This window comes from Anomaloglossus baeobatrachus, chromosome 8 (genome assembly GCF_048569485.1).
Source record: "Anomaloglossus baeobatrachus isolate aAnoBae1 chromosome 8, aAnoBae1.hap1, whole genome shotgun sequence".
In the NCBI taxonomy this organism is placed as follows: Eukaryota; Metazoa; Chordata; class Amphibia; order Anura; family Aromobatidae; genus Anomaloglossus; species Anomaloglossus baeobatrachus.
The window spans coordinates 259,316,777-259,339,019 of record NC_134360.1 but is presented as its reverse complement, the minus strand read 5'-3'; the positions used below and the strand labels follow the sequence as shown (position 1 = coordinate 259,339,019).

The 22,243-nt window shown below is 48.8% G+C and overlaps 1 protein-coding gene across 3 annotated transcripts in view; it reads left to right on the top strand.

Moving 5' to 3' along the window:
• The window catches only part of RGS8 (regulator of G protein signaling 8), a 96,963-nt gene that overhangs the window by 36,311 nt on the left and 38,409 nt on the right, over positions 1–22,243 (top strand). For 2 of the 3 annotated variants that reach the window (XM_075320602.1, XM_075320604.1), the window contains exon 2: positions 14,280–14,384. In XM_075320602.1, the coding sequence (XP_075176717.1) occupies positions 14,280–14,384 (105 nt within the window). The remainder of the gene's footprint in view (positions 1–14,279; positions 14,385–22,243) is intronic. The other variant, XM_075320603.1, reaches the window with a different exon arrangement.

Below are 22,243 nucleotides of genomic sequence, written 5' to 3'. Positions count from 1 at the left end.
TACATCACAAACCTCATCAGTACAGGAATACATCCCCAGAACCACAGCAGTACAGAAATACATCACTAAAACCACCAGCAGTACAGAAGTACATCACTAGAACCCACATCAGTACAGAAACTCAGCATCTCTACCTTCATCAGAATCATCAGAATAAGCAGGATAGAAATACATCACCAAAACCACCAGCAATACAGAATTATATCATTAGAACTACCATCACAACAGAAATACAGCATCACAACCATCATCAAAACATGAATACATTACAAGGACCACCATTAGCACAGAAATACACCATCAGAACCACCATCACCACAAGAATACATCAACATTCATACATGAATTCAGCACCAAACCAGCATTAGTACATGGTACATCAATTGCATTGTAAGGTCAGCCCCATATAAATTTGTATTGCATAAACCCACAACTCCCAGGATGTACTTAACAATGGTAAGAATATTCTGGCAGTTGTTGTTATTAGTCATCATCAGACTGTGGACCATACAAGAACCACATTACTGATGAAACTTTGTCCGTATCACACATAAACATTATATCCAGGTATCTTATAGATGATATCATCTACTCATCTGTGATGGGAGTTGTTCTTTTTCTTTTCTTAATTTTGTACAGATGCCATGGTGGCTTTTCTCATCCACAGATCGTTTCTGCAGACTTCCATCTTCTTCGGTCTTCTGTAGCACATATTAACAGAATGCCTTAAAATAACAATCATTATAATTCTCCCAAATAAAAATATCTCCCCTATGCTGTATCCCTGAATATAATTGTTTACTCTCTGTCCCTTGCAGAAAATATGACTCACACTGTCTCTCTTATGCTACATGCCCTCTCCTTTCATCATACTCCCTCTCCTTGACACACTATCCCATCCTTGCAATGCCATCACACTGTCCCCTGATGTTACCCCTTCTCTATACCAACCATTACACATTACCTAGTCTCTATACTGTTTCTTCTCACACGTTCCCTCCCACACTGTCTCCTCACAATATTCCCACCAATAGTCTCTTCACACATTTCCCCCTCCATCATGATGCCTCCTCACACATATCCCCCTACTAACCATACTGTCTCCTCACATATTTACCCCATCACTCTCCATACTGTATTCACAGCAATCCCTCCTTGCTCTCCATACTGTGTCTGCATCCATCCCGTTCCCTCGGTCTCCATAACATGTCATCATACATCTTGCCTCACACCTCAAACTGTGCCCTCACCCCTTGATCCCTATAGTGTGTCCTCACCCATCCCACCTCCTCACTCTCCATACTGTGTAATAAAAGATTTTATCTTCCCCCTTGTGGCAAATACTGTATACTCGAATTCACCCCCTCACTCACCATATGGTGTCCTCACAGATCTCCCCCATTGCTCCTCATATTGTCTCCTCAAATTTCTACAACTTACCCCCCATTCATTCCATTCCTTCTCTCTCTATACTGTCCTCAAATTTCTCCCTCCTCTCTCTCTAGCCATACTGTGTCCTCAAATTTCTCCCTCCTCTCTCTCTAGCCATACTGTGTCCTCAAATTTCCCCCTCCTCTCTCTCTAGCCATACTGTCTCCTCAAATTTCTGTCCCCCTAGCTCTCCATACTGTGTCTTCACCCATCCCACACCTCACTCCCCATACTGTGTCCTCACCCATCCCACACCTCACTCCCCATACTGTGTCCTCACCCATCCCACACCTCACTCCCCATACTGTGTCCTCACCCATCCCACACCTCACTCCCCATACTGTGTCCTCAAATTTTTCTCAGCCACCTCGCTCCCCAAACTGTGTCCTCAGCTATCCTAACTCCCCACGTCCGAAAGTATGTCCTCAAATCCCCCCCTCGCTTCCCATACTTCATGACTTACCACACCAAATTTCTTCTTGCCTATGTGACGCCAGTGAGTGATATGAGCAGTGTGATCAGATGGCAAAACCAGCTGCCAGGGAGACACCTCCAACTGTCGCATCAGGTGGCCAGACAGCGCCCCCTGCCAACTGAGCCTGGGATGAATGCCCCACATGGCCCCTCCCCAGATATACATCTACACAATAAACACTGACATATGTAGACATGTAGCCCTCGCCTTGGTCATTTACTACCTTCTCTGCAGCTTACATTTCAGCTCAGCCTTTGTTTTTTCATTTATTTCAATAATATCACTGTTTGAGACTTTGCTTTATGCAAGAGAAATTGTATTATTTTAGGCACTTTTTGTGGAGTTATATAAATTACTGTGGATTTTATATATTTTTTGCATCATAGATATTGAAAAAAGTTTTATTCTTTTATTTTTATTAAACCGTTCACATTTCACACGTTTCAGCCTATTAGATACATATACTTACTGTTTAAATTTTGTTGACATCAAATGACCTTTACTGTTATATTATTTAGCATTAAGAAAGGTAGAGTAGACAGCAGTTTTAGCGGCTTTTTCTTACCCCAGCATCCATGGTAACTCGAGCATTAGGTCAGAAAGACAGGGTGGACAGCAGTGTGAACAGCCTCTTCTTATGTCAGCACCCCTGGTATCAACAGTATTATATCAGAAAGACAGGATGGACAGCAGTGTGAGCAACATCTTCTTACCTCAACATCCCTATTATTTGATCAGATAGAAAGGGTAAACATCAGTGTTTACAACCTCTTCTTACATCAGCATACATGGTATCTCCAGTTTTAGATCAGATATGCAGGGTGGACAGCAGTGTGAGCAGCCTCTTCTCAGCTCAGCACACCTGGTATCTTCAGTTTTAGATCAGATATACACGTGGACCACAATATGAACAGCCTATTCTTACCTCAGTACCTCTGATATCTCCAGTATTAGATCAGCTAGATAGGGTGGACAGCAGTGTGAACAGCCTCTTATTACCTCAGCACTCCTCTAATCTCCAGTATTAGATCAGATAGACAGGGTGGACAGTGGTGTGAGCAGCCTCTTCTTATCTTGGCATGCCTGGTAGCTCCAGTACTATATCAGATAGACAGGGTGGATAGTAATGTGAGCAACATCTTCTTACCTCAGCACTCCTATAATCTCCAGTATTAGATCAGATAGAGAGGGTGGACAGCAGTGTGAGCAGCGTCTTCTTACCTTGGCACTCCTGGTATCTCCAGTATTAGATTAGATATACAGGGTGGATACCCATGTGAACAGCCTATTCTTACCTCAGAACTCCTCTAATCTCCAGTATTAGATCAGATAGAGAGGGTGGACAGCAGTGTGAGCAGTGTCTTCTTACCTTGGTACTCCTGGTATCTCCAGTATTAGATTACATATACAGGGTGGATACCCATGTGAACAGCCTATTCTTACCTCAGAACTCCTCTAATCTCCAGTATTAGATCAGATAGACAGAGTGGACAGCAGTGTGAGAAGCCTCTTCTTACCTTGGTACTCCTGGTATCTCCAGTATTAGATCAGATAGACAGGGTGGATAGCAGTGTGAGCAGCCTCTTCTTACCTTAGTACTCCTGGTATCTCCAGTAATAGATTAAATAAACAAGGTGGACATGAGTGTAAGCAGCATCTTCTTACCTTTGCACTATTGGTATCTCCAGTATTAAATCCGATAGACAGGGTGAACAGTAGTGTGAGCAGACTCTTCTTACCACATCACATACTATTAACATTCTGGGGCAGATGTGTCAGGGTAACGCGGCTGCAGCCTTTTTAATTCCAGAGTATCTGCCTCCCCAGACAATACAAGTGTGGTTTGCTGATTTAAGGGATTTAGGAAGGTATTTTTATAGCGTCTCCTCTAGTTATTTCTGTCCTTCTGGAACCCCATTAACACATCTGAGCACTCTCCTTTGCTTCCTGGATGTTGGATCTCATCTTGGAATGCGTTAATGAAAGCGGTAATTGTTCATCACCGAGCGTTTCCACCCGCTCAGACCCTACACATCCATGTATCCGTGCTGAAAGGGAGCCTTAGGGGCAGTAAATAGTTATTTTATGCAAGACAATGATGCTTTGTGGCAAGGCCAAGTCCTCATCCCTCTCCTAACAAGGGTAGCTCGGCTTCTGCCGGGAGATTTCCATTCATTTTCATTTCTATGTGAAGATTAGAGGTGACAACTGCCAAGAACATCAAAATAGTGCTCTCGAATGACCCTCCCGGACCCCTGAAGGCTGGATCCAGAGGGGCAGCTCCGAATTTAGGGATGGTCCCAGGTCATTCATGTTCCACCTTCAACTGTATCTGTATCCTCAGATCATTGGGACTCTGGGGGGCATCTTACTTTGGGGGGAAGACTCTATGGGGGCCTCATGCCTCGTGGGAGGTTGCTCTGTGGAGGCCATGCGGGGTATTGAATTCTCATGGGGTTTATTAGGAGCAATATTTATTTATGGACCTATATTAACCCCTTCACCACTGTGTGATTTTTTTTTTTGTTTTTTCTTCCCCTTCTTCCAAGAACCATATCGTTTTATATTTCTCCGTGCATATAGCCGTATGAGAGCTTATTTTTCGAAGGATGACGTTTGAATGACTCCATTCATTTTTACTGGAAAGCGGGAAAAAAACCATTCCTTTTAAAGTAAAGAAGGAAAAAATTTCCAAATGCATTGAAATTGGGAAAAAAGTGCAATTCCACAATCTGGATCTTCATCAGACACAACCGATTCTTGAGGAGGAATCTGCCTTTATGATGGTGACATCGTCTACATCACCGTGAGATCCGATGATTGCTTTACCGCATAGATATAATGGCGCGGTCTAGTAGTGTCACCATCTTAAAGGCAGATTCCTACACAACAATCTATTGTCTGATGAAGACCCCAATATAGGGGTCGAAACGTTACATTTTATGGATTGCCTGTATAATAAAGGCCTTATATTCATCGTGGTGTGCCATGTTTTTTGTTTTTTTTGCATCTTATGATGGGTTTGATCCCTTCTTGAGCGCCTATAATTTCAATCCTTATTCTACTTGCAATTCCACATTTTTTTATTATTATTATTTACCATATTCCCTGTATGGTGACAGTGGCCTGTGATGTGATCCCCAGGTTATTACCAGTTCATAGACACCAAACATGTAAAGTTCTTTTTAATTTAAGTGGTGAAAAACAATTCGGGAATTTGTACCTTCACTTTTTTTGCTTGTGTCGCCTCTTTGCGTGACCCGTAACGTTTCCATTAATATATTTTGTATTTTGATAGATCGGACATTCCTGAACAGAGCAATACCTAACGTGTATTTTTACATTTTTATTGTTTTATTTTGAATGAGGTAAAAAAAGTCAGAGATGAACGGTGGGATTAACTGGTTAACAGTCGCTGGTGGATCCCCGATCCACTCGCGGCTGATAGAGGCACATGATTAAATCAGCTGTCATGCAGGGAAAGATGCGAGCTTGGCGTGCGAACCCCCATCAAAAGAAGATACATGACTTTTGGTGTACATATATGTCAAAAGTCGTGAAATGGTTAAGTTAGGGAAGTGGCCTATCATATCATAAAAATGTCTGGGGCATGTTTTTCGACAATGTGTTCCTCTTCACTTTCCTTCAGTGTTGGGAGGTATGATTCAGAACGGTTTCTTCTTTTGTGGCCTTCAGTCTTGCATCTTAAGGTAAGAGACTCTACTGATGTTGAGTCAACAAAGTATCAGCAGGTCTCATGCTCGGCCAACAGGTCTCATGCTTGGCGGAAGGTCTCATGCATGGCGGAAGGTCTCATGCACGGCCGGCAGGTCTCATGCTCGGCCAACAGGTCTCATGTATGGCAGGCAGGTCTCATGCACGGCCAGCAGGTCTCATGTATGGCAGGCAGGTTTCATGCACGGCCAGCAGGTCTCATGTATGGCAGGCAGGTTTCATGCACGGCCAGCAGGTCTCATGTATGGCAGGCAGGTCTCATGCACGGCCAGCAGGTCTCATGTATGGCAGGCAGGTTTCATGCACGGCCAGCAGGTCTCATGTATGGCAGGCAGGTTTCATGCACGGCCGGCAGGTCTCATACTCGGCCAACAGGTCTCATGCTCGGCCAACAGGTCTCATGTATGGCAGGCAGGTTTCATGCACGGCCGGCAGGTCTCATGTATGGTGGAAGGTCTCATGCACGGCCGGCAGGTCTCATGTATGGTGGAAGGTCTCATGCATGGCCGGCAGGTCTCATGCTTGGCTGCTAGGTCTCATGCTTGGCGGAAGGTCTCATGCACTGCCAGCAGGTCTAATGAACGCCCCGCAAATCTCATACTTGGCCGGCAGGTCTCATGCACTGCCAGCAGATCTCATTCACTGCCAGCAGGTCTCATGAACGCCCCGCAAATCTCATACTTGGCCGGCAGGTCTCATGCACGGCCGGCAGGTCTCATTCACTGCCAGCAGGTCTCATGAACGGCCGGCAGGTCTCATACTCGGCTGGCAGGTCTCATACTCGGCTGGCAGGTCTCATGCACGGCTGGCAGGTCTCATGCACGGCTGGCAGGTCTCATGCACTGCCAGCAGATCTCATGAACGGCCAGCAGATCTCATGAACGGCCAGCGGGTCTCATACTCGGCCGGCAGGTCTCATGCACTGGCGGCAGGTCTCATGCACGGCCGGCAGGTTTCATGCTTGGCCAACAGGTCTCATGCACTGCCAACAGATCTCATGAACGGCCGACAGGTCTCATACTCGGCCAGCAGGTCTCATGCACTGCCAGCAGGTCTCATGCACTGCCAGCAGGTCTCATGCACGGCCGGCAGGTCTCATGCACTGCCGGCAGGTCTCATGCACTGCCAGCAGGTCTCATGCACTGCCGGCAGGTCTCATGAATGGCCGGCAGGTCTCATACTCGGCCGGCAGGTCTCATGCACGGCCGACAGGTCTCATGCTCATTCGGTAGGTCTCATGCACGGCCGGCAGGTCTCATGCACTGCCAGCAGGTCTCATGAATGGCCGGCAGGTCTCATACTCGGCCAGCAGGTCTCATGCACGGCCGGCAGGTCTCATGCACTGCCAGCAGGTCTCATGCACTGCCAGCAGGTCTCATGCACGGCCGGCAGGTCTCATGCACTGCCAGCAGATCTCATGCACTGCCAGCAGGTCTCATGAATGGCCGGCAGGTCTCATGCACGGCCGGCAGGTCTCATGCACGGCCGGCAGGTCTCATGCACGGCCGGCAGGTCTCATGCACTGCCAGCAGATCTCATGCACTGCCAGCAGGTCTCATGAATGGCCGGCAGGTCTCATGCACGGCCGGCAGGTCTCATGCACGGCCGGCAGGTCTCATGCACGGCCGGCAGGTCTCATGCACGGCCGGCAGGTCTCATGCACGGCCGGCAGGTCTCATGCACGGCCGGCAGGTCTCATGCACGGCCGGCAGGTCTCATGCACGGCCGGCAGGTCTCATGCACGGCCGGCAGGTCTCATGCACGGCCGGCAGGTCTCATGCACGGCCGGCAGGTCTCATGCACGGCCGGCAGGTCTCATGCACTGCCGGCAGGTCTCATGAACGGCCGGCAGGTCTCATGAACGGCCGGCAGGTCTCATGAACGGCCGGCAGGTCTCATGCACTGCCGGCAGATCTCATGCACTGCCGGCAGGTCTCATGAATGGCCGGCAGGTCTCCTGCACGGCCGGCAAGTCTCATGCTCATTCGGTAGGTCTCATGCACTGCCCGCAGGTCTCATGCATGGCCGTCAGGTCTCATGCATGGCCGTCAGGTCTCATGCACTGCCAGCAGGTCTCATGCATGGACGTCAGGTCTCATGCATGGCCGTCAGGTCTCATGCACTGCCAGCAGGTCTCATGCATGGCCGTCAGGTCTCATGCATGGCCGTCAGGTCGCATGCACTGCCAGCAGGTCTCATGCATGGCCGTCAGGTCTCATGCACTGCCGTCAGGTCTCATGCACGACCGTCAGGTCTCATGCACGGCCAGCAGGTCTCATGAATGGCCGGCAGGTCTCATGCTCATTCGGCAGGTCTCATGCTCATTCGGTAGGTCTCATGCACTGTCAGTAGGTCTCATGCTCATTCGGCAGGTCTCATGCTCATTCGGTAGGTCTCATGCACTGTCAGCAGGTCTCATGCTCATTCGGCAGGTCTCATGCACGGCCGTCAGGTCTCATGCACAGCCGTCAGGTCTCATGCACGGCCGTCAGGTCTCATGCACGGCCGTCAGGTCTCATGCACGGCCGTCAGGTCTCATGCACGGCCGGCAGGTCTCATGCACGGCCGGCAGGTCTCATGCACGGCCGGCAGGTCTCATGCACGGCCGGTAGGTCTCATGCACGGCCGGTAGGTCTCATGCACTGCCAGCAGGTCTCATGCTCATTCGGCAGGTCTCATGCTCATTCGGTAGGTCTCATGCACGGCCGGTAGGTCTCATGCACATTCGGTAGGTCTCATGCTCATTCGGCAGGTCTCATGCTCATTCGGTAGGTCTCATGCTCATTCGGCAGGTCTCATGCTCATTCGGTAGGTCTCATACTCGGCCAGCAGGTCTCATGCTCATTCGGTAGGTCTCATGCACTTGTTCTAATTTTTATGTCTCATGTGTAATATTGATTTATTAAATAAAAAAGAAAACAATGGTTACACTTTAAGTCCATCAAGTCCAACCCATAGCCTAACAAGTTGATCCAGAGGGTGACAGCATAATGAGTAATGAGACCATGTGCAGGTCTATCCCCTGCACAAGTCCTACAAACAAGGGTTTGGTGAATTACCCCAGGGATCAGGGAAATTACATTTTGGAAAACAAGAATCAAGTCCTTTCATCCATGAATGGACACTGATAGAAATGGGCCCTGTGCAAGAACAATACACGGGCCCTTTGCAGTGCAATAAATCATCATAATGAACAATCTCACCTGCTTTGGAGGTAGAAGTGGGTCCGCGTGCTGCTTAGGCCCTTCTGAAGCTGCACACGTTTCACCAATGTTTGGTCCATCCTTGCTTTCATCCCTGTAGGTTAGGAGTCCCACAGACAATGAATGAAGCGGTGGTGTACAAGCCCTGCCATTCCTCCGGTCACTTCAGAGCTCCATTCCTGCAGCTGGCATGGGGCCTAATGGTCGGGACCACCACCCATCAGAACGTTATTACTTTATCCCCTCAGTGGTAATGTGCCGCCCCCATGCCAGCAGCCGCCGCTGCTCAGGCCCGGTCCTTCCGGTGGGTGGCTCGAGGGTCTCCGGACCCGGGGGTCTCGCGGACATGCCAAATAAAAGGGGGGGCGTAGATGAATGGGCTAGGCAGTATTAGGTTCGTGACGCCATCCATGGTGTGTGGTAATAATGGGAGTACCACCGCTGCTGTTATGGGGCGCTCAGGGGAGATGTAGTGGCAGTTGGATGTTAACCCCTCCGTAGGTAGGGATGGTTGCCCCGGGACCCGGTGTCTTTGTGCAGGGTGTATCATTGGCAAGGGCCAGTGCGCCCGAACGTGCAGGGGGATTTGGTTACTCACAATAAATAAATCACAGGAGTATTTTGGTAAACCAAGGTGCTGGTGGCCGGCCGCCGCGGCCAGTTGCATTCAGGTCCCCCATCCAGTCTGGTAGTCACTGTCCTTTTCCTCTGCACTGGTTTATGTATGGTGGACTTCCTAGTCTGAAACTCAGGAGTCCGCTCCTGGCTGGATGTGACCAAAGGAGCCGTGTCTGCAGACGCTGGCCTCTGTGGGATCTATGGGCCTTGGCGGTGACCTCCTATCCCAATCGGTGGGCTGTTGTCTTCTATGAGGGACTTTGGGTGGGACAGGACTTCTAGTCCTGGCCTCAATCGGTGAATTAAGCAGGCCTCTGTTTTCCAGTCATGGCTTCAGGGTACGAGTACCCCCTCTGTGCTATGGTTTCCAGGGCGTGTCCAACCGACTGGTCTTGCCCACTGGTTTGCCTATCTTTCCCTAAGGGGGGGTGACTAGGGTTTCAGGTTGGCTGTGTGTTACCTGTGTGGGGGATGGTGTTATGCGGGGGGCCTATCTGTGACTACCTGGTTTCTGGTATCAATTTTGTCCATACAGCTTGGAAAGAAAGTGGAGTCTCAAAATGCAATGATTTAGGATAGCCTAAATTTAAAGGTCTCATTTATTGGTTACTAACTTTTATTAACCCATTATTAGTTTAGTCCTACGAGCAGGACATCTCCTTCAACCTACTATTTTTGTTCACTTTGTAACCCATTGAGTTTCAGTTGGTGTGGTTTTTTTTATGGGGGCGAATCCAATCGAATTAGGCTTTTCACTGATACAGCAAAATGTGTAGATTCAGAAAATAGGTCAGGATCTTCAGCGATCGAGCAAATGCAGAGTATTTTAGATGGCTTTGTTCTCTAGGGACGTCATCGCAGTTCAAAAGAGTGTGACCAGATGGCAGTGCCACCAAATGCGAGCGGCTCCCAGTGGGTGTCTGACGTCCAGCACAGTTTGTTAATAGACCGGCGTGTAGTGATTGTCCTGAAGTTTATTACATTTAGACAAGCCATAGGAGTGAGAATGAAATCCCTTTCTTCCTTTGGGAGACGGTGACTTAGCTCTGCCTCCCATGGGGGCTGGATGGGGTTTGAAAGGCTCAAAAGTTCATAGTACCATAGTTTTTAAGGTTGAAGGGAGACTCTAAGGCGGGCTTTGCACACTGCGACATCGCAGCCCGATGCTGCGATGCCGAGTGCGATAGTGCCCGCCCCCGTCGCAGCAGCGATATGTGGTGATAGCTGGCGTAGCGAAAATTATCGCTACGCCAGCTTCACACACACACTCACCTGCCGTGCGACGTCCCTGTGGCCGGCGGCCCGCCTCCTTGTTAAGGGGGCGGGTCGTGCGGCGTCACTGTGACGTCACACGGCAGGCGGCCAATCGGAGCGGAGGGGCGGAGATGAGCAGGATGTAAACATCCTGCCCATCTCTTTCCTTCCGCATATCCTACGGAAGCCGCAGTGAGGCCGGTAGGAGATGTTCCTCGCTCCTGCGGCTTCACACACAGCGATGTGTGCTGCCGCAGGAGCGAGGAACAACATCGGACCGTCACGTCAGCGTAATCATGGATTACGCCGACGCTGCACCGATGATACGATAACGACGATTTTGCGCTCGTTAATCGTATCATCTAGGCTTTACACACTGCGATGTCGCATGCGATGCCGGAAGTGCATCATTTTCAATTTGACCCCACCGACATCGCACCTGCGATGTCGCAGTGTGCAAAGCCCGCCTAAGTCCATCTAGTTCACCCCGTAGCCTAACATGTTGATCCAGAGGAAGGCAAAAAAACCCCAATGTGGCAAACAAGTTCCAATGGGGAAAAAATGTCCTTCCTTCGTCCACATCCGGCAATCAGACTAGTTCCCTGGATCAATACCCTGTCATAAAATCTAATATACAGTTTAATATTACATTTTTCAGGAAAGGCTTCCAGGCTCTGCTTAATGTTAGCAGTGAATCCCTCATTACAACATCATACGGCAGAGAGTTCCATAGTCTCACTGCTCGTACAGTAAAGAATCCTCCTCTGTGGTTATGATTAAACCTTCTTTCCTCAAGACGTAGCGGATGCCCCCGTGTTCCAGTCGCAGGCCTAGGTGTAAAGGTCTCTGTACTGTCCCCTCATATATTTATACATTGTGATTAGATCCCCCCTAAGCCTTCGTTTTTCCTGTCTTGGTATTGCAGCCCCCCCATTCCTCTAATAATCTTGGTGGTCTTCTCTGCACCCTCTCCAGTTCAGCTATGTCCTTCTTATATATCGGTGACAGAATTGTACACAGTATATAAGTGCGGTCGCACTAGTGACTTGTACAGAGGTAGAACTATATTTTTTTCATGAACACTTATACCTCTTTTAATACATCCCATTATTTTATTAGCCCTGGCAGCAGCTGCCTGACACTGGCCACTAAAGTGAAGTTTACCATCCACCCATACACCCAAGTCTTTTTCTGTGTCTGTTTTACCCAGTGTTCTACAATTAAGTACATAATCATAAATGTTATTTCCTCTACCCAAGTGCATGACCTTACATTTATCTACATTAAACTTCAATTGCCACTTCTCAGCCCAATCCTCCAATTTACATAAATCTCCCTGTAATATAAAATTATCCTCCTCTGTATTGATTACCCTGCAGAGTTTAGTATCATCTGCAAATATTGAAATTCTACTCCGCATGCCCCCAACAAGGTCATTTATAAATATGTTGAAAAGAAGCGGGCCCAATACTGACCCCTGTGGTACCCCACTATGAACTGAGACCCAGTCCGAGTATGTACCATTAATAACCACCCTTTGTTTCCTATCACTGAGCCAGTTTTTAACCCAGTTACACATATTTTCCCCTATCCCCATTATTCTCATTGTATGTACCAACCTTTTGTGTGGCACCGTATCAAAAGCTTTTGAAAAGTCCATATACACAACATCCACTGCATTTCCCTGGTCCAGACTTGAACTTACCTCTTCATAGAAGCTGATCAGTTTGACAGGATCGATCCCTCATAAACCCATGTTGATGCTCTGTCACAAGGTTATTTTTCTTGAGATACTCCAGTATAGCATCTCTCAAGAACCCCTCAAGGATTTTACCAACCGTAGAGGTGAAACTTACCGGCCTATAATTTCCCGGCTCAGTTTTTGTCCCCTTTTTGAATATAGGAGTTGGAGCATTTTAAATTACTGTAATTTATTTTGTGTATAAAAAACATTCAATGAATAAAACTCCCAATGCGTTCCGGTGTCTAATGTGCAACCAGTGACATTGTATTGCCTTTGTTTCGTTTAGTCTGTTATAGGATGTCACCGATATCAGTCCATCTGTCAGTTCAAACCATTTCTTTTCTCCCTTATATTCCACGATCAGTAGTGAGTAGTATTGAAAAGTGGAAGCATTTAGAAACCACCGCAGCAACCCAGCCATGAAGTGGAGACCTTGAAAAGTTAAAGACTGGGGTCACCAAGTTCTGTGAAGCAGACAGCATAGGGGTCGCCAGTACACTGCTGACTCCATAACTTCACTGTCCCGGGATATATAATAACAGGACAGGGGCCCCTAGGCTGGCCCTCAGGCTTGAGACCCTGCGCTGTCCCTTATCTTGGAGGTAGGCTCGATGGTAGCCAAGTCTGAGCCCCCAGCGTGACCCTGACTCCTGTGAGGGCCCTGATCTTACTCCTCCTCTCACACTCCCTTGGGGCGGGATAGAAAACACAATGACAAAACCCCGTAAATAGACGAGGAAAAGGAAAAACAAAAACTCGTGCACACAGTACTCAAAACACACAAGAGAGACAATATGTGTAATGGGAACCAACAGAAATGAGGGGAGGTAATATAGATCACGATTAACAGGATAACCACCAAGACCAGGATCGCTGGAGCTTAGGCTGAAGCTATAATCGGCACATACTGGAATGAAGCCGTGCTTTAAATTGGGAGTATTTGGGCTACCCCATTTCACGTGCACCTCGACTCCTTCTGAGTGCAGAACCATTCTCTTTACTCACTTTAAATAGGGAGGAGACAGCTGCCCATGGCAATTAGCAACCTGAGCTCTTAGGGCCTGCTCACCAGTCTGTAGGAATTAACTCCTGCAGAGCTGAAGACCAAATAATCTGAACCAGCCAACGTCCGACTCTGGCTGAACAATCCAAAAGTCTCAGGTTGCTTGCCAGACTCTGTGGTGTGAACGTCTGACGACACTGTGCCAGCAGGTGTGTGCAGAGCCGAACATTGCATGACATGCACACAACCCAATCTCTGGCATTTACATATACACAAAAACTGTGCATTAGTAGTTTCATGGCCGAGCAGCTGCAAGTAAGCCTTACATCAGCAAGCGCAATGCCAAGGGTAAGAGTCATGTAAAGCACTTCACCACCATTGGACTTCTGGAGCAGAGAGAGAGTGTTTTCTATGAAGTGACGGATCATGCTTTTCTGTCATGGTCCACCAGTGCGAGGGATAATACTTCGGGCTCGTTTTCCAGTGGTCGGCCTCGGCCCCTGAGTTCCTTTTAAGGGAAATCTTCATATTTCAGCATTCAAGACATTTTGGATAGTTGTAGCTTCCAGCTTTGAGAGAACAGTTTCGGGAAGGCCCTTTTCTGTTCTCCATGACTGTGCCCACAAGGTCCATAAAGTCATGGTTTGGGGAGTTTAGTCCAGAAGAACATGACCAGTCGCGCAGAGCATCGTTAGGATGAACTAGAACAGAAATTCTGAGCCTGGACATCTGCGACGTCGGCTTTCTGATCTCACGTATACTCTTCTGGATGAATGGCCAAAAATTCCTACAGACACAATCTTTTGCTTTTCTCAGCAGGAGCAGAGGAATCCGAACCCACCTTAGCTGCCTTTCACAGAAGTCGGACTCTCTGAGTGATTTTTCATCTTTGCATGATGCCAAAAACAGCCAAGGACAAAAGTGAGTGTATCATTGTTGACATGTACTTACGGTATATTTATATACTTTTATTTGTTGTACTTTTTAATGATGGATTTTCATATGGAAGATCCGATGTATCTCTACAGCTGTAGCCTTTTGCCCCTATTGTATGAGCCCAGTATTATTTTGCTGATCCAGTCCTGTATACTGTTCTGTAAACCAATACCAATTTTGGTCATATTTTGGACCTTTAGTCAAAATCAGTATTAAAAGTGTCATAAATTATCCTAAATAAACATTGACAAATCGATCTTGTAATATGCAGTAATGTGACCTCTCACCGGTGACTCCATTGTCTGCACCGTGTTTATGATATTCCTTGTCCGACATTTTCAGAAAAGACCATAATTGATAATGATGTAGGGGCTTCCTAAAAATGTAACTGCAAGACCCAAGTGTCCAGGTCAACATATTGTTTGCTGTAAATATAGGCAGTGTATATTCTTCGAGTAGAATGCCGTACGCTCATGTTCTGGTTTTACCGCTAGACTATGCCCTGGGGAAATATCTGCTGTGATTCTGCTGAATATATTCGGGAACAGAGAATTTGCAATCTCCTATCCTAATAAGAAGTGAAATGGAATATTCTCACAAGCATCCAGCGTGATCCAGCAATAATGGCTGTATGGGGAGCCACTCCCGAGAGACTTGCCTGACGACCGGTAGCGGCAATATTTAGGGTTAGACTATTTTAATTTAGTCTCTCGTCTAGAGATGATCGAACCCGAGGTCCGGTGTTCACTGTTCGTATCAAAGACAGACTTTATAGAAAAAAAACAGATTTTGGGTTCGGAGTTCGGGTGTTTTATGTATGTAAATCACTCTCGTGAGCATTGCTGTGCTCGGATACTCAGTGCTCGGGTACGCTCGATGCTCGGGTACGCTCGGCGTTCGGGTACGCTCGGTGCTCAGCCCAGAGTGAGCCACTTGCAGTGTTAAAAAAATGGAGAAACCTCATCCACCCGCCCCCGGAGGTGCTCTGTTTATGGCTGGCTGCTTGTGGGTGGGGACCTGAACTGCCCAATCAGTGACTTCCATTGGGGTTCAGGTCAAGTCCAGGTCCCAAACCGAACTTTAAAGTCAATGAACCCACCGAACAAACTTCTACGAGTCCGCTCATCTCTACTCTTGTCTTCTCTCGGCAGTCAAAAGAGACTTTGGAATTCATCTGGAAATTAAAAATGCCTTGCAATGATTACATCTTCTTTACCAAGGTCCTATCATGGGGTTATGACCGTGTATTTTATTGGGTAAATGACTTGCCCTAAAATAATTCCACAGTGAAAAAATTAATATTTTTTTTTCAATGTAAAGAAATGAATGACAGTAAAACGTTTTTAGTGTATTGTGCACGGTGCTGAACGTCTGGAGTTCAGAACGCTGGAGTGTGAACGTCTGGAGTTCAGAACGCTGGAGTGTGAGCTTCTGGTCCAGTAGCGGAATGTGCGTCCGTGCACCTCGTCATAAAGATGTGTAAGCTATATGGCATAAGGAAGGCCACAGCTCATCATGAATTAGGCAAGATGTGCCTTCACGCCCGATCCAGCCTTTCCTCACCCCTACCCGCCTATTTCGGCAGAGATGAGTGAAACCGGTGGGAAAACGTCAGAAGTTGCAATATTTTTGCATAGTTTATCAAGGTGTTTTACGCCACATATCTGGTGAAAGCACTGATGAATCGGGGCCAAAGTCTCTTTCACTGCTTTTGACTGCGTCCGCTTTATCAGTAACACATCGCTCTTTTAGTCTCAGCCTCTCGGGACTTTGTGTTCCATACATCGGGCATCACACGAGCTTTTCTACTGGACGTTTGGACACCACCTCTGGGGCAAATCGGGTCATTTACATAAAGAGTGACTGAAAAATACATCACTACTTTCATGAAATAGTTAGTTATTTTTTGATAACTTTGTTTGGAAGGCTATTGATTTCTCTACTATGATACATAGTTACACCCTGATGATAGGGGAACCAGGCCAAAATCATGTCTCCTGCTTTAGGGTAAATAAACTACAGTGAAAAGTCAATTCATCCAATGTTGAAGCAGCCAAAGCAGCCAAAGCAGCCAGGCCACATATCACAGGAGGGATCAGGGATTATGTCGGCAAATCAGCTTTGTAGCTACTGCTTCAGTCATAATTAAAATGTGCTTCCATTTAATTAAATTACGCATCACCGCAAATTGCAAATACTGATGATGTTACCTAACAGATACTCTAGGATGTGCACCAGACAAGGGAAGTATGCATAAATATTCATGCAGATGTGTATGTATATATATATATATATATATATATATATATATATATATATATATATAATCGAAAATATGAATCCAGCACTTTAGCTTTGCTCCCATTTTTCATGAGCATAACTCAAAGATCCAAGCCTTTTTCTCTCAAATATTGTTCACAAATGTGTCTTAATCTGTGTTAGTGATCGTTTCTCCTTTGCAGAGATAATCCATCCACCTCACAGGTGTGGCATATATCAAGATGCTGATTAGACAGCATGGTTATTGCACAGGTGTCTGTTAGTCTGTTGTGATTCAATGACCGAGGAGGACCAGACAAAAGGACAAAAAGTAGGAAACCCAGAATGTTCCAGAGTGGTTGGAATCTCAGTGAACTGCAGACCTACCACTAAGACACAACTAGAAGTAGCCGTGGGACGAGCCTACAATGACCTGGTCGCCTCAACACAGCCGGAAAACTAATTATTCCTACATTGAGAAGTACAGGCTAATCTGCCTCGGAGCAGTCCCCAAAGATATAGATAGCCCCCCACATATAAAGATTACGGTGATGTAGGAAAACACTATACACAGGTAGAAAAAAGATTCAGCAAAGATGAGGCCAAAACTGTCTAAATAGGAAAGGACAGAAAATAGCACTGTCTGCAGCCGTGCAATACCCTAGAAAAAAAAACAAATGCCTGATATGGAAAAATACTGATCCCACACGGACTCTCTGCCACTATATCTGTACTCTGGTGTTACTGGGATCCAAACAAAACACTAATATAGTGGAGGGACTGAAATTAGTACCAAGCATGACAAAACAAAATACATAGCAGAATATGGAGCAAGGTACACAGACATTCCCAGCAGGGAATGATCCAACTCCACCCAGAATACCACACAGGCAGAATAGGAATAAGCCTTAGTACCTAAACAGAAAAACAATCAGAAGGTGGAAACCACCAGTGGAGGTACAAGGACCAAACTTATCTGAAAGGAGTCCTGATAGACACAGAAGGAAGGGCTGGCTTCAGAATGTCCTTAGCACACATGAGACAACATTGAGCACCAGCCAGGAACAAGAGAACAGTACTCAGTTATATAGGCTTAGCCAGAAGAACCTGATTGCCAATCATTCCCAGCTGTCTGGTTTCTCTTCAGCAAGCAAACTTCACTACCAGCACTGACCACAAGAGGGAGCCCAAAACTGGAACCTGGTCCAAATGTATTCACAACAGGTGTCCCTTAGGCTGGCCAGCATGACTGTTGCACAGGTGTGCCTTAGGCTGGCCAGCATGACTGTTGCACAGATGTGCCTTAGGCTGGCCAGCATGATTATTGCACAGGTGTGCCCTAGGCTGGCTGGCAGGATTATTGCACAGGTGTGCCTTAGGCTGACCACAATAAAAGGCCACTTTAAAGTGCGCAGTTTTACAGTATTGGATTGGATCTGGGGGGGGGCAGAAAACCAGTCAGTATCTGGTGTGATCACCATGTTCCGTAACACATCTCCTTCGGATAAAGTTGATCAGGTTGTTGATTGTGGTCTGTGCAATATTGGTCTACTCCTATCAAAAATTAGCTGTTATATGAATAAGTATTATGATTTTGTTGCCCTCACTCTCAATGTGAATGACCCGATTTTCCCCAGAAGCGGTGTCCAAAGTTCCAGTAGAGAAGCTCGGGTGATGCCCGATGTATGAAGCACAAAGTCCCAAGATCTCTCTGGAAAATCTCTCGGCCTAGACTAAAGTGGGCTTTACACGCTGCGACATCGCTAGCATCGGCTAGCGATGTCAAGCGCGATAGCACCCGCCCCCGTCGTACATGCGATATTGTGTGATCGCTGCCGTAGCGAATGTTATCGGTACGGCAGCGTCACACGCACATTCCTGGTCAGCGACGTGGCTCTGGCCGCCGATCCTCCTCCTTTCTAAGGGGGCGGGTCGTGCGGCGTCACAATAGCAGAGGAGGGGCGGAGATTAGCGGCTGGAAAATGCTGCCCACCTCCTTCCTTCCGCATTGCCGGTGGGCGGAGGTAAGATGTTTGTCGCCCCTGCGGTCTCACACATAGCGATGTGTGCTGCCACAGGAACGAGGAACAACATTGCTAATAAACAGGCAACGATATTTGGTTTTAGGACGACCTCTCCAAAACCAACGATTTTTGCCTGTTTTGCGATCGTTTAAGATCGCTCGTACGTGTCACATGCTGCGATGTTGCTAATGGCGCCGGATGTGCGTCACTAACGACGTGACCCTGACGATAAATGTACCGCCCTGATCGCAGCAGCCGAGCTGCTCAGATCCGGACCTTCTGGTGGGTGGCTCGAGTGTCTCCGGACCCGGGGGTCTTGCGGTTGCCCCAATTGAAAAAGGGGGGTTTGTTTTGGGGATAGCTATATAAGTCCGTGACGCCACCCGTGGTGTGCGGTGAAGTAACGGTGCACCGCCACTGCCGGTTAAAGGGATCCCGGGGATGGTGGTGGGCAGCAAGGTGGTGATTTCCCTCCACGGGTAGGGTGTTGGTGTCCCGGGACCCCGGTGAGGTGGTGCAGGGAGGAGATGGCGACCGTCTGAGAGCTGTGCGCCCGGTTGGACCGGGGGACGTTGTTACTCACAGTTCGCTTTGCAAGAAAACTCACACAGAGTCAGGGATTAACCAGAAATTGCCGGTGTCCGTAGCCTTTAGCACGGAGGGTGTTCGGATCTGTTAGGACCAGGAGGACGGGTAGGCCCAGGAGGTGGATCCACTGGGCTGAACACCTCACCGAGGGCAAGGTGCCCGGTAGCCGGAGCACTACGGGTAGCAGGACAGTCCGTACAGAGAAGTGGAGTGAAGAAGTCCCTGGGACCACGGAGTCTCTGAGGGTAGTCCGGGTGACTGAGCTCAGGTTCGGAGGCCGAGATGATGTCAGGCAGAATCCGAAACCAACGGAGCGAGGAGGTGGGTCACCACACGGATCCAGGGATCGGAGATGGTAGGGACTGACGAGATGGCGGACAGTCACCGTTCGGGGTTCTGGAATCGTCAGGACCGGTTGGCGAGACAGGAGCGACTCTACAAGAGAGATAGGTAAGTACGGACCAAGGCACAGGGAGACCTGACTCCTAGCTTAGCAAACATGAAGAACAGGCCCCGCCCACTTGGAAAGGAACCCCCTATATACCCTGTACCTGCATCTTCAATATCCTGTTGGAGGACGCTGGCCCTTTAAGAAAAGGTCAATGACCGCGCGCGCACCCTAAAGGCGCATGCGCGAGGCCCGGGTGCCAGAAGCCAGAGCAGGATGCGGTGTACAGGAGGCAGGAGTGCCGGGCCGGCTCAGGACAGCAGACGGGCGCCGGGACCGGGGACCGGGTTGCCTGGAGAACGCAGGTGAGGGAGCATGGAGGCTGAGGAGCGGGGGACCGGGGAGCGTGGCACGGGAGCGGGGATGCGAGGTCCGGGAGCGGGGGAGCGTGGCAGAGGAGCCGGGGAGCGTGGCCGGGGAGCGTGGCAGAGGAACCGGGGAGCGTGGCACGGGCACCGGGGAGCGTGGCACGGGCACCGGGGAGCGTGGCACGGGCACCGGGGAGCGTGACAGTACCCCCTCCCCCACGCCCCCCTCCCCGCAACCGGGACAGGAAGGCACGTATCAGAGGAGTACCCACATTCTCCCAGGGTTCCCAGGACCTATCCTCAGGACCCATACCCAGCCCAGTCCACCAGGAAGAACTGTCGGCCCCGTACGGTCTTCATGGCCACGATATCCCTTACCGCATAGTTGTCATCATCAGCAATAGAAGGAGGAGCAGGGCTGGCAGCAGCGGAGAAGGGACCAAGGACAACCGGCTTGAGCAGGGAGACGTGGAAGGAGTTGGGTATTCTCATCGTGGCTGGGAGCTGCAGCTTGTAGGAGACCTCATTTATTTTGCCGATGACTTTAAACGGCCCGATGTAGCAAGGACCCAGCTTGTATGATGGTAGCTTCAATCGGACATATTTGGAAGCAAGCCAGACCAGATCTCCTGGAGAGAAACACGGAGGATCCAGACGCCTTTTGTCCGCGTGTCTCTTCATCCGCAGGGAAGCACGTCCAAGGGACGTCTTGACAGAGTCCCAAATTGTTGAAAAGTCACGGACTACGGTATCAGCAGCAGGGACATCCGAGGAAGAAGATACAGGTAATGGGACGGAAGGCTGAAGTCCGTAAACGACATGGAAGGGAGAGCTGGAGGACGACTCACTGATGTGATGGTTATGGGAGAATTCAGCCCAAGGAAGAAGCGTGGACCAGTCGTCATGATGGGCGTTGACGTAGTGACGTAAGAAGGAGGTCAAGATCTGATTGACTCGTTCCACTTGGCCATTCGACTGAGGATGGTAGGCTGAAGAAAAGTCCAGAGCCACTCCCAGATGTTTGCAGAGGGCCCTCCAGAAGCGGGAGTTAAACTGAGTTCCTCTGTCGGACACAATGTGTGAGGGAAAGCCATGCAACCGGAAGATGTGCTGTATGTAGGCATCAGAGGGGAGAGGGGAGTCCAGCCATAGGGACGAAATGAGCCATTTTGGAGAACCGATCCACCACGACCCATATGACTGTGTGTCCGGCGGACAAGGGCAAGTCTGTAATAAAGTCCATTGCAATGTGTTGCCACGGAACGGAGGGAATTGGCAGAGGCAGAAGGCGACCATATGGCAGGTGTTTGGGCGTCTTGTACCGGGCACAAGAGGAGCAGGCTGAGACAAAAGACGCGACGTCCGTGCGAAGGGATGGCCACCAGTAGTGACGTACAATTGTACTCCATGTTCTCTTCTGACCAGCATGGCCGGCTATTTTCAAGGCATGGCCCCAATGCAACACTTTTTGTCTGTCAGTTTCAGAGACATAGGTCTTCCCGGGCGGTGTCTGGGCCAGAGTGACAGGAGCCACCGGAATGATTTTACTTGGGCAGATGATGGGCTGGGATGTCTCCTCCTCCTGTTCCATGGGCACGAATGACCTGGACAAGGCATCTGCTCGCACATTCTTATCCGCGGGCCGAAAATGGAGCTGAAAATCGAACCTGGCAAAGAACAAGGACCACCTGGCTTGTCGTGGGTTCAGTCGCTGAGCAGACCGCAGGTATTCCAGGTTCTTGTGGTCCGTGTAAATGATCACGGGGTACACTGCTCCCTCCAGAAGGTAGTGCCATTCTTCCAGAGGCCGAGCTAGTTTGACTGCTAATAGCTCTCGGTCACCGATGGTGTAGTTACGTTCAGGCGCTGAGAAGCTCTTGGAGAAGAAACCGCAAGTAACCATCTTCCCGAAGGAGGACTTCTGCATGAGCACTGCTCCGGCTCCAGAGGAGGAGGCATCCACCTCCAAGGTGAACTGTCGGTTTAACTCAGGACGGTGGAGCACAGGAGAGGAAGCAAATGCCCATTTCAGGGAGCCAAACGCGGCGTCGGCCGCAGGTGACCAGTCCTTTGGATTAGCCCCCTTCTTGGTCAAGGCAGAGAGAGGCGCAGTCAGGGCAGAGAAGTGGGGGATGAACTGACGGTAATAGTTTGCAAATCCAAGAAACCGTTGAATTGCCTTCAGTCCGGAAGGAGGGGGCCAGTTGAGAATGGAAG